Here is a 12,941-nt window from a genome sequence, read left to right on the forward strand (position 1 = left end):
GTCATTCTTTCCTTTCTCTCTTCGCCGTCTCTCTTCCTCTCGCTTTTTCTCTCACATTCTCGGTCTCTCTTTCTCACATTCTCTATTTCTCTCTCTTTCTCCCTTTTGTTGTCTCAAGAGCAAAGGGACAAAACTGATCCTTAGGGACCTAAAATGTAAACCTTTCCAATAAAGCTCCAGTCCAATTAATGATTTATGCTTCCTTTTCCAAGTTATTTAACTTCTTTCTACATTGATCTTATCCTTATATTTGGCAGTAGCTTACAACAGTTTTCAATGACCAAATGTAGCTCTCACTATAAGAAAGGCTGGAGACCCCTGCCTCAGAGAGTACCATGAGCGAAGGTCTTCTGACATTTCATTATGAAGGTAATCATTCTACTCTGGAATCTCTTCAGACAGAATGACGCATATTTAGCGATTCCGATTTTTCAAACCCATCGCAGGTATTTTTTGCAGTTCCTGTGGAAACACATGATGTACGAATTCAGAGCTCTATCTTTGAGCAATCCACAGACTTTTCATTTAGCGAAAGCATAGTGCTGAATGGAGTATACTTTATGATTCGTCAAGTTACTGTCTTCACCATGAGCTTCCTGTAGTGTATATCAGATCTTATTCCTTTTTTACCAGGGGATTTAAACCCTGTGCATTCCAAGACATCAGCCTCACCATACAAGGACAGGTATTGTCTCTCCCCTTTATACATCATGTTCTACAATGCTGCAAATCAAACAATACAGTCCTAAAAGGCTTCAAGGGTTCCCACACCCTCCTAGTCATTATATTAGCAAGGAAAAAACACCTTTCCTAATCTTAACTGAATGTTAACAGTGGAAAATAGAAATAACCCAAACAAGGAGGTACTTCCTCGCTACCTCCTTCCCACCAGCCTAGCTATTAATTCTAAACGCTCTGCTGGGTTACAGTCAGCAGGGTTTCCTACAATGTGTCCACAGCCATTTCATGATAGTGATAATCCCAGTCCCTCATCTTATTGCTGCAAGCTTTCTCCCATCTATTCTTGTTTCAGCTTGTGAAGCTGCTCCATCCAGAGTCCATATTTTTCTCCCCTCTTCTGGGTTTTTCATGCCAAGAGCAAACAATAACACCCATCTGTACTTGATGTGCAAGTTCCCCAGTTCTTTTGTTAACTCCTGTAGTGCTCTCTTTTAGTTAAAAGATCAGTAAGAGATCTTGAAATAGTTGGATTGTGTAGTATCTGTAGTTGGTAGCATCCATCTATCTAACTTCAACTAAAATCGTATTCTTTGTGGATGGAGAAGCCAGCTTCACCACTATGCCTCTTGGGCGTGGCCTGGGGCAGGTCTCTGTGCCCCAATTATCAAAATAGATAATAGGCTTTGAATCAGATCACTTAGGACCTTGACAGATTACAGTGCAACACTACCCTTCAATCACAGTCTTCTCCATCATTTGCTTGGCACGCCTCATCCTTATGTTATCACTTCTGGAGAAATGGTCTGGATTACCACATTTTTCTTTAGGGTTGCCCACTCCCTAAACTTATGGATCCCAGCGTGGAAAAGGTGTTTACCAAGTGTATTATCATTACAGCTATTGTCTCCTCATTCACACTTAATATTTTACCTATCACCTGGATATCCTTCACTATATGTCAAATGCCGCCTTCATTTCTGTCTTGGACATAGTAAGTTGTTCAATAAACAGTTTTAGTATAGCTTTTCTTGGAGATTTGGCATGCGCTGCAAGACATCTTTTTCCGTTAACATCAACCTTCCTAGCTACCGTCATGGGTTCCTGCCTGTGTTGTCCTTTCTCTGGGCTGTCTTTTCTAGATCCTCCTGTATGTCAGAACAGCGATCAAGTGTTGTACATTAAACATTGACTTTTTTCATGATTCATCAAAATGTTCACCAATCTTCCTATTTGCGCTATGCCTTCAATCTAAAGCACAGGGGAGTCAGTCATTTATTGCTATGCAAGCAGATCTATACCATGCAGGTGCCTGTTCCCCATTAGGGGCAGTGTCCGAAGGTGTCCAGTCAACGGCTGCCACATGAAATAGCCTTAAATTGCTGTTAATGCCCTATGGATTCACCATTAGTATTGGCAAATTCAGAGTATCGTACTTTTAAGTCCAATATCGTGACATTTCTGTGTTTACCACCATTTAGGGTACTCCAGCTCTAAAGAAATCAGAAATTTCCAGTGCCTTTTTTCAACCATTTTCCACAGCCACCAACTATTAAAGATGGGTCCCCAGAATCCACAGAGGCTATTTAAGTTCTGCAGGAGCAGATTCACACCCTCTGTTGAGCGTTTAGCTCCCTTCCGCTTCTGCCAGCAGTACTCCTCACCAATTGGCTTACACAGACATGCAAGGCCAGTGGTGACTTTCTCTAACGTAGTGTATGTAGGCCTGAGATGGTGGGTCCTCATGTTACAATTGTATCGATACTCGCTGCCAGCACTGATGTTTGTACCAATCCCATTCCTATGCTGTACTCCATGCATAAGGCTCACCGCCACTTACCCATCATTAATGGCCCAAAAGTAATCCCACAGGAGCAACTTAGGTGGCCTTTCAGAACTCCAACACATGCCACCCCTCCCGAGCATCATGGTCACGTCCTCATATGTTTGCTGTTTTATTTTATTTTGAATATTATGACAATTAGAAATCTATGACAGGAGTTCTTAATTGTCATAACAGCATACCTTGAGTATAAAGCATGGAAAAACTAATTTGATCTAAAACGATTTTGCATATATGAAATTCACAGATTTTTAGACAAAGGTACTTGAAAAAGCAATTCGAACTCTAGGGAAGAACTGAACTTTAAATCCAACTTAAGAGCAACGGCTTCCACCACTAGCACTAATCAGGATGTAGTACACGAGAAAGCTGTATGCTATGGAACAATATAACAACACATCCCTAACATTGTGCAAAGTCTCAAACTTAGAAATTTCCACACCAGGTGGCTTTCATGTACTATTTATGGAAAATAATTATCGCATTTTTCCAGCTGCCACTCAAAAACAGATTAGTAGTTGTAATCCAGTTCTACATGAGCAGAGATCTATTTCATTTATATTTACTTTTTGAAAACCCTTTATTTTTTTTATAGAAGTCAGAGCAAGGGGAAAATTGGCAAAAGTCAAACTCTTAGCAGACTTGTCATATCAAGCATACTTACTTTGCCTTAGTTATGAAATTGTAAGCTTCGTTCCAGTGAGCAAGAAGGTCAGTAGTATCTTCATCATACACCCTTATATTATGATATGCGAACATGCCAGGAAAGAAATTATCTATTTCTCTGGTGACATTTAAAATATATCCAACACTGCAAAAATAGAACAACAAATATTAAGAAACACGACCAGAAAAAAGTACTAAAAAGAAAAATAGTTTGGCAAGATAGTGTGAAAGTGGCGCTTGTATCTAAACCAGAAACACGTTATGGCAGAGCATTTTATTACAGTGTTTACATTGCAAGAAAATAGTAGTTCAGTACTAGACTGCACTTAACATGGACATAGTTTATGACAGCATTATATTAACAAAAAACAATGCAAACAGGAGAACGTTGATGCATGCGTTTATTCCACCTTTCATTTCCAGAGGGACAATTGTAATATGATGTCTCATGTACATGAGTTGCATGTATGTATACGCATGGCTGCTGTATCCCTATGCAGCAATCAATTCGTTTTCAACTCCTGGTGAAGCTGGAATCTGTTTCGTTGCCCCAAAATTAAGGGGGGGAAGAATATTTCCTTTATACAAGTCCGGCTTTCTTGTTGACATTTGTTCCAATTTTCTCCCCAGTAGACTTCCATCCAATACAAAGTCTACATGAAAATGGATTGCTTCGCTGGCAGTGTCATAATACATTTAGTGCAATTCTTCCTTCCCAGAGGGCAAACTCAGTCATTTACACTCCAAAAAAGGATCCATTCAAAACAAGAGATACAATATTATTTTCTTTATGGGCAGATTTTAGGATCATTTCTGGAAAGCAAACTTCTGCCCTACTGTATGTTCAATCAGTTTTGAGATATATAATCCTTACATGTCCATTGAACGTTTTCTAATTTTATTGGAACATTAGACGTTGCTAGCCCTAATAAATATAACCCAATAAGGATTAGTAATGCAGCCCACATGGCATCAACAAAGTGGTCAGTGACAATTACTCCGCATAATACAAAATAACCTCGACAAATAATGATGAAATAATTTCTCAAGGTAATACTTTGCCTCTTTTAGTATTGAAAATTATAGAAAACTGTCTACGTGCATAGCACACATCCCAAAATATTCCAGAAGTGGAGATAGAATAGTAATTAATCCTTTTTGTAATGAGGCCCCCCTGATGTATATATACAATGAGAGATAAGAGCCCCAAATTCTCCTATTGAAATGGTAGGATGAGGGATGAGACTACAAATTCCTGCTATCAATCCCTGTTAAAGTTTGAAACGCCCTAATCCTTTTTGTAATGAGGCCCCCCTGATGTATATATACAATAAGAGATAAGACCCCCGAATTCTCCTATTGAAATGGTAGGATGAGGGATGAGACTACAAATTCCTGCTATCAATCCCTGTTAAAGTTTGAAACACCCTGTTTGCTAGAGATAAAGAGGTATCACAGTAGCAGAGTGCTGATTCGATTGAAAGACCCGATTGACAGGATGCATCCGCCCAGACATGCTGAGATGAGAGGGTCAGACCCTAGAGCAGATACGCTTACAGGGTTAGGTGACTAACTACAGTGAAAATACTTAAGGTCTAAAGAATCATGGAATGAATGTATGCGGGTATTGCACTCAGTATTCAAATTTGATTGTTTGACTGGTTTTTTGATTCGAATCATACCATAGTAAAAAACTCCCATAATACATTAAATTAAAGTAGTAACTAGCATAAGGACCATAATATCGGATTAATAAATTCTTTAATAGAGGAGAGAAATAACTTTGTAACTCCAATCTCGTATTCAATAAAGATACAAACATCATCATCCAAAAAAAACGTTCTGAAAGCTAGCGTTCGAAAGCTCTAGTCCGTTTTTCATAACCATGACTCTTGGCTGAACAAAGTTAGTCCTTCGTTAATGGTAATGAACACTGAAGTCCGCGATAAAAGTAGGACTCTGTGCTTAATAACAAGTGGAACCTTGCTCACGTAGTTCACGAGAAGACGCGTACGCAGAACGCCGACACGCGGACAGCCGGTAAGAAACCAGTTAGGCGGTTCCCACCCAGATAAGAACTGATTGTAACATTCGGCTATTGAAAGGCAAAATGATTTATATCATTTCTTTGCACTTTTACAGTTTGGGCCACAATCTTTTTAAAAAAAAAACGAGAATCTGCACTGACGTGAGAATTGTCAGGTGAGACTCGGCAAGAGTTACATGTTACATTGTCACGATAATAAGCACTTGTTCAGCGTCGTAAAACAAACGAGTTTACCTAAAGCTATTCTTCTCTTTATTTAACAGTTTGATACATACTGTTCAACACGAGAATAAGCTTAAACGCTCAACACTCACAGGTGAGATTGTTCAACAAGACAGTTAATAAATAACCACAACGATTTGCATAACTATCAAATACATCGTGTTGCATCTGTTTTCACAGAATTTGAAATACATTCAAGCAGAAAGCAGGTAAAATCGGCATATATTCTGTAGAATATAAATAACGCTTGGATTTTTAAGTGCAATTTCAGCAAGATCAATGCAATATTTTTATTCAGATATATTTTTCACTCAGATCCAAACGGTATTGTGAAAAGTTTGAATTGGTCACAGCATAATCTTCCATCTGCCTCATTTAAGGGGTAAGAAAAATATTCTCTCGATATTAAAAGTGTCCACGTAAGATCAAGAAGAGTGATGATGCTTATAAAAAAACAGATATAATACAAAAGGTTAAAACAAATTTTGGCAATAAAATAGCTAGTGTACATAAATAGAATAAATCCACAGAGAGTCAATAGTAACTAAGTTTCCTTTCTTTCTTAACAGAACCCCCGACGAAGGGACAGAGAAGTCCCGAAATGCATTGGGTTTAATTAAATGTAATTGTGAATCATGATGTAATATGGAAAAGAGAAAAACTGTTATGTTTGTATACTAATTTTGAGAAATGCAATATGAATATACTTTTGAAATGATTTAAGTAAATGAAAAAGTATTAAAAATGTTTTAAGAGGAATACCGCTATACTGTAGTGCATGCTGGAGTCCTAGCTGCCTCACAGGGGCTAGGCCACTTTCAACTAAAGAATCATGGAACATTAATAAAGGTCAAAACCTTTTTGGAAGACAGCATCACACAGGTCCATCAAGAACAAAGAAGAAGAAGGGGCTATAGCTTACCCCAGACACATTGCTGGCTAATAAACGTAAGGACTAAAATAGGAATTTAATTATATTTTGAATGTTCTGTTAGAGAGATGTCAAGAGAAATGTTCCATTTTATTAGAACGTACTACGAAACCTCGAACACGTTGAGCTCAGCTACTAGTTCAGCATCATATGTTTTACAACGCATTCTCAATAATTTGTTTTAACAATGTCCTTTCTTGTCCATGCTATATTATACAGCATAAAGAGTTTGGCAGATGTGGCTTGGGTTATATTTGTAAACTTGTAGTGTACTTGTAGGCATTTATATGTATTTCTTATTAGATTTTCTATCATTGGGTTACATAGAGGTTTATAAACATATCACATTTTAGATTTCTAGAATGCACATGTTGAGTTTAACAGTAGTAGTGTCGAAGCCTACTCTCGGTCTCACTGCAGAACAATGCACAGCTTACTTCCTCCTCTCTTCATTCCTTGAATGTGTCTGTAGATGGCTCTGGAAGAAATGCCTTCACTCCTTTTCATGACTCTTACTCCTACTCTGGGCCTCGGACTGTGTTATTTCAAGTACTTTCTCCCCAACCCTGCTGTACTATCCTGCACGCAGATGGTATCTGGGTATATGCAAGCCAAACGCCTTTCGTCTTATCTCAAGATAGCAATTAAGCGTAGAAAAGTACTGTGTATGCACAAGCGCTGTGAGTTTTTCTTTGTTAAAAGTATAAAAGTTACCACTTTGAGCCTTATATGCCAGAGCACATGCAACTGAACACACTGCATGGTGTTATGCAGATTGCAACTAAATATCCTATCTCTCTCTCTCTCCCTCTTGGTGTCAGCCTCTTGTAGTAATGTGAAGCCACAACCAAATGGTACCCTTAGACTCCCTTCACCTTATTTAAGTGCCGGACACAGATTCTTCATGCAGTTGCTATACAGTGTCTTGTTGAGGGCCCATGTTCTAATCATTGAAATGGGTGTACAATGATACTATTTGTATTCAGAGCCCAGCAAATAGACTGCATTTCCTTTTTAAATTCATTTTCATGTTATGTTGTGTGGGTTTAGTTCTCGGAAGTGTCCTCTGTGACAGAAGGTGAACCTTCAACTCTAGTATAACTCTCTCACAACGAACATTGCTCTCTGTAATGATTTTTTAATCGTAGTGCTGTCCCTTGCGCACTCCTACAGACTCAAGGCATGGAATGGTCTGCATGGTATGACAAAGGACCATATTTTCTACAGCAAAAAGTAGGGTTTGATGTGTTGAAGCATGCATCACACAGATTCCACAGCCTTATTTATGCCTCACCAGCTCCCATTCCAGGGTGCTGCTTTTTATTTACACCTTATGGTACAGATAGCTGGACAGTGGTGGGAGGATTTATCTGGAGGAAGGTGTGATCAAGGCCAACCTGTACAAAAGAATCAGTAATGGTGAGTAAAGAATACTTCCTGTTGCGTTTTCTGTCACCCCCTTCAGCTATTCTGGAAAAAAGGACTTTTTTTTGTGATGCTCACACTAATATTTACCGAATGCATGTTCATTAGTCCACAAGGCTGCCTTGTAGATGGCATCATTCAAGGATACATTCCACAGAAAAGCAAGATAAGTCGACTCGGCTCTCACTGCATGTTTATAGAGAACTTCTGGGGGAGAATAATCAGCAACAGCGAGAAATCTGAAATCCAGGAGGAAAACCAATAAGCACTCAATGTATTGGAGGTCTGATTCCCCAGAAAAGACATCACAATAGGTGGCTAGCAGCTTGACAAAAGTCCAAATGCTGTCCAGATAAATAGTGAGTCACTCAGTTGTGAAAAGTTCTCTCACAACAGGCGCCTTATTAGTTAAATAAAAGAACTGGGCAGTCTCCTGATTGAAATGGCCATCAGACAGGGCCTTGGGGAGTAACAAGTATTTTGCTTGCTTACTCTGTGAGAAGCAGTAGCTCTCAAATAAAAACATAATTTTTCAGGTCTCCAAATTGATGTTGCTGGTTGCCAATCGTTGGGAAGGCTTATGGGCCAGTGGTGCAAAGCATGTAACCGCATGTTACATGTTGGAGTATGCAGGAGTACCATTGTATCTGAAAAAGTCATTTAAAAAATGGGAAAGAATTTACAGGTTGGTCACCCACAATGGCCTCCCACAGGGGGATTAGGGAGGTGTTTGGGTTGTATGTTATTACAACGAATTCCGTTGCAACGCATGCCTTTACCACGCATGCGTTACAACGGAATGCTATTTCCACGTAGAACCTTTTCCTCTCTTTGTTCGTGGTGACGTCGTACGTCGTTAAGAGGAAGCGGAAGTTTCTTTCCGTTTCCTCTTAAACGACGCCGAGTGACTTTAGGTGAGTTTCTTTTTTGGGGGGGGGAGACCCCCCCCCAAGCTCCCTTTTTAATGTTAGCCTTTACTACACATGCCTTTACTACGTACCTCGTAGTAAAGGTATGCGTGGTAAAGGCTTTCGTGGTAACCACGCATGCGTTGTAATGCATGCGTGGTTAATGTTTTCGTGGAAACGGCTTCGTTGTAGAGGCCGTTTCCCGGTGTTTGAACGCAGGGCCTGACCAGCAGCCAGTCCTTTGGTCAATTCCACGCCTTTGGCCATGCACAGTGGGGGGGTCACCAAATAGGCTGGGTATAGGGCCTGGCCAGAAGCTAGACAATGTGGACAACCTCCATGCACACATTGGATGTAGGTTGTCTGACGGGGTTGGGTGTATATCCCGGTTTGAACAGGATCAAGAAATTCACTAAAAAGCACAAAGATTAACGCAAAAGTAATTATTAGGTATTGTAATAATATCTTAGCTCACTTAAAGAAGAAATTCATTGAAAATACCATAGGTTAAAGTGAAGTTACAGTAAAGTATTGAAAGGTGAAAGTGACATTACACTCAAGTATGGAAACTCATGTTAAAAAAAAAAAAATCATTCAATTAACCAGTTATAGTTTACTGAGATAATTATAACTTGTGCCCCCGCCATGCACTGCTTACGATCTCAGACATTACATCACTCATGGCATTTGAAACACAATCACTGATGACATTATGCAGTCATTGAGACTCCGTTCAATAGGGTTATGGAACTTGAAGTTATTCAACACGCTACACCTGTGCCCAATTCTCTATTCGCTTGAATGCGATTACCCTCCTACAGACCTAACATGACCCTCAATTTTAAGTCAAGAGGTTGACAGGTATGTGTTTGCCACTAAAAAGGCTCCTTCGGCCAGGCCCTAAGGACAAGCCACAGTAGGCTGGTAAGATACACTACACACATACAAACCAATAGCCTTGCTGCCAATCCTAGTGTGAGATAAATAACTTCTAAGTGGGGCACCCCTAGATTCTAATTTATTTAACAGTTTGTATTTCCTCAAAATCTTTAGCAAAGTCCCGGAAATAAAAATCTGCACCTTATAAACGTGTTATAAACAATGTGGAGAAAAATGTTGAGGCTGCCATTACAGGACAAGGGGATTTTGTCCTAGTGTCCTTAGCTTGTTAAAAAATCAAATGTAACACAAGGGCGCAGGGTATGGATACTATGGGCCTTATTACGATGTCAGTGGGACCGACGGAGGCATCGGGCGGAGAGACATCCCGCTGCTGTTCTGACAGCCTCCTTGAGCCCATAGGAAATGCTCATGATCCCTTAATGACAGCAGCTTCGCAGTCAGGATCATGATGTCATTTTCCGACAGCCTTTCCATGTTGGCCTTTCCGACATGGATTATGACTTTGGGGGCCACTAGCAGGGCCCCCTTAACCCCTGGCCTTCCGCTATGGGGACTGGGGGACACCAATAGTGCTCCCTAAACATTCATGCACCGTGTGGCAGGCACCATGCGGTTCCTGCCACACGGTGCAGGGATGTTCACAAACATTCATTTTTCAATTGAAGGTTGTGCTGCGGGACGTTTCTGCACACCGCACAAGCTTCCATTGGAAAATGGATGTTTGTGGGCGCCCTATAGGAGGTAACATCCTAATCCTGAGTTCGGAACTGCTTACCTAAGGTTGTGCAGTTCCAGACCAATACAGTGTCTGCCCAATATCATAATCAGCCTAAATGACTTCATAAAGAGACCCCCCCCAAAAAAAGAAGAAAAAAACTTTTCAAGCCAAGACTATCACAGCACTTTCACAACACTCCCATGCCTGGCATTCTGCTATATGCAGCAAAGAGGCCAGGACCTTCAGTCAACCCCATGCTGCAAGCAGTCAAAGGCATATGAAGGACGTGGTTGACCGCCGATGGGAGGTTGGACACAGGGCCTAGCCTCCTCGCTGCAATGCCATAACAGCAGGGTGTGAGAGCCCACATAAAGTTGGGAACAGGGCCAGCCCCTGAAAAACGATGTCCGCCGCAGGGATTGCGTGTAGAGGCTAATAGCCTGTCCACAAGCTAGACCCCAAGACCAAACGCATGCAGTGCATGACATAAAATTGGCCAAACATTACTTTTTTTGTCTTAACTTGGGGTGAGTGATAAATCCTGCTAAGTGGGCGGATTTTGTGGAGTTTTGTTACTGCAGAGTTCCAGCAAAACTTGGTAAACTGCCGCATGGTGGAGTTTTTTCTTGCGCACGGCTCACCAACGGTAAATTGGCGAGCGAGAATTCGCGTCTGCTAACACAGCACTCAGCAAGATTTTGTCAACAAGGGCGGTCGCGGGCTGTCGGGGCTGTTGACTGTGAGAAAGCTGTAACTTGAGTAGAAAATCTACTTAAGCCACAGCAAAGAAGCAACGCCCTCTGGCGTGCCACATGGTGCCATTCATGCTGATTTTGCAGTGTGGAACTAACTCCTGGTGCTAAAAATCAGCATGATAGGCTGATTCTGCCAGTTTGCTGAGCGCCGCTGAATTTCGCTGTGTCTAACTCTACGAGTTTCACCAACCCCTACTTTTAACCAGGAAAAGTGTTTCTAAGGAGAACCTTTTTGTGTTTTTTTTTTTTTACAATTTGTTTCTTTTTTTGGGCGGTTGATTTAACTAAAAACAATTAAAAAAAGGGATATCAATACTTGGATCCAACAGAATTTGGAGAAAAAAACTTCACAGACTTGCTCATGAGCAGTCAACAGCTGGTCCCTGTCTGGAGTAGTCTGCTCTCCAGCAGATGCAAATGTACAACAATCCATAAAATCCACCGCAATCCAGTGGTAGTGGTAGAGGGGGTTTCAATAACAGGTCAAAGCAGCAGCAGAATCAGAAGGGAAGAGTCCTCAGGCTGGAGAGAGTGGACAGGAGCAGCTTGCGTTGAAACTCCTATGTCCTCTTGGCATTTCCTCCTTGCTGCTGCGAGCTGTGCGGTATGCCAATTTTTTTTAGGTATTTCAACATATCCAATGAATCAAAAAAGTACTTTTTTCCAGTACCCCTGCAAAATTCCTGGTCACAAAGCTTACAAGCAACCAGCTTGGCTGATACTTTCTTCTCACCAGCTGGTATGGCGAAAAAGTCACAAACAATGGGCTGAGCTGAGGTCTGCTGCTCCTCTTGCTGTTCTTCTTCTTTTTGGGACTGCTCACATCTTGGTTTCTCCTGGGACACCATTGTTTTTGATGAATGCCCCAAATAATTTTCAACACCAAAAAGTGAGCACAGAGTTGACATGGTCTGAATGCTCAAAAGTGCCACTCCCTAATAAGAGCAAGGGGTTGGGAACTTCCTGTGAATTCATCAAATCAATGACATTAGCCAATAAGAAGGTGTTTCACTGCGAGTCACATGTACGACGGAACCATTTTCAGTTACCAGTAAACTTCAAGACAGCTTCCTAATTTGCATCTGTGCAGAAACCTCTGGGCTCAAAGTTTTCCTGCAAGGATCCCTTTATAGTAAATGTTTTATTCTTTTTTTAAATTCCTGTGTGAGTCCTGTGGTACAATATGGGAGGTCAAAAAACAATAAAATGAAAGCAGCCATTTGATTGGCTAGAAATTGAACAATAGTTAAAACACGCTCATAGGCTATAGGAAAAACAGGAAGACGATTCCTGAATAGCATTTTCCATTAGTATCTGACCACCTGAGCTAAATACATTTGTTTTCCACATCCACCATGGCATCTCGCAAAACTGGGGAGAAGGAGCCATTGACCAGAATAAGAATCAGGAGTTAATTAACACACAATTCCAGGAAGAAAAAATCATTGCGGTGCCTACAATATATACAGCACCGCCACTGACTAGACCAGAGAAAGAATCTGCTATGTGGCAATTTGTTTATGTTTCCTCCAAAGCAGAAAAATAAAATAAAAATCAATGCCTGAAATGTCCCAATCCCATTGTGAAATCATAAACTTCATTGGGGTCATTCTAATCACTACTCCATGAGAAACTCCGGAATGTGGAACCACCTCAGATTGATGCATCCAAACGACATTGCCTAGGTTGAGCACCAGAGAGAACATTCAGCTGGCGAAGAAGTACAAAGACCACCTACTGATGCACCAAAACAACAATACAAGGAACAGGACTGCAATATGTTGTATTTTACGACACCAGCCAAAAATCACGCAAGCCACCACCGACTCGAACAGCACAAGACAA

General features: G+C 40.8%; 1 protein-coding gene across 1 annotated transcript in view; it reads right to left on the reverse strand.

The window, feature by feature from the left end:
* SSH1 (slingshot protein phosphatase 1) overlaps positions 1-12,941 on the reverse strand; it is a 320,878-nt gene that overhangs the window by 26,099 nt on the left and 281,838 nt on the right. Inside the window, exon 12 of the mRNA XM_086948044.1 lies at positions 3,186-3,332. Within this exon, the coding sequence (XP_086804170.1) occupies positions 3,186-3,332 (147 nt within the window). The remainder of the gene's footprint in view (positions 1-3,185; positions 3,333-12,941) is intronic.

This window comes from Lissotriton vulgaris, unplaced genomic scaffold (genome assembly GCF_964263255.1).
Source record: "Lissotriton vulgaris unplaced genomic scaffold, aLisVul1.2 SCAFFOLD_468, whole genome shotgun sequence".
Taxonomy (NCBI): domain Eukaryota; kingdom Metazoa; phylum Chordata; class Amphibia; order Caudata; family Salamandridae; genus Lissotriton; species Lissotriton vulgaris.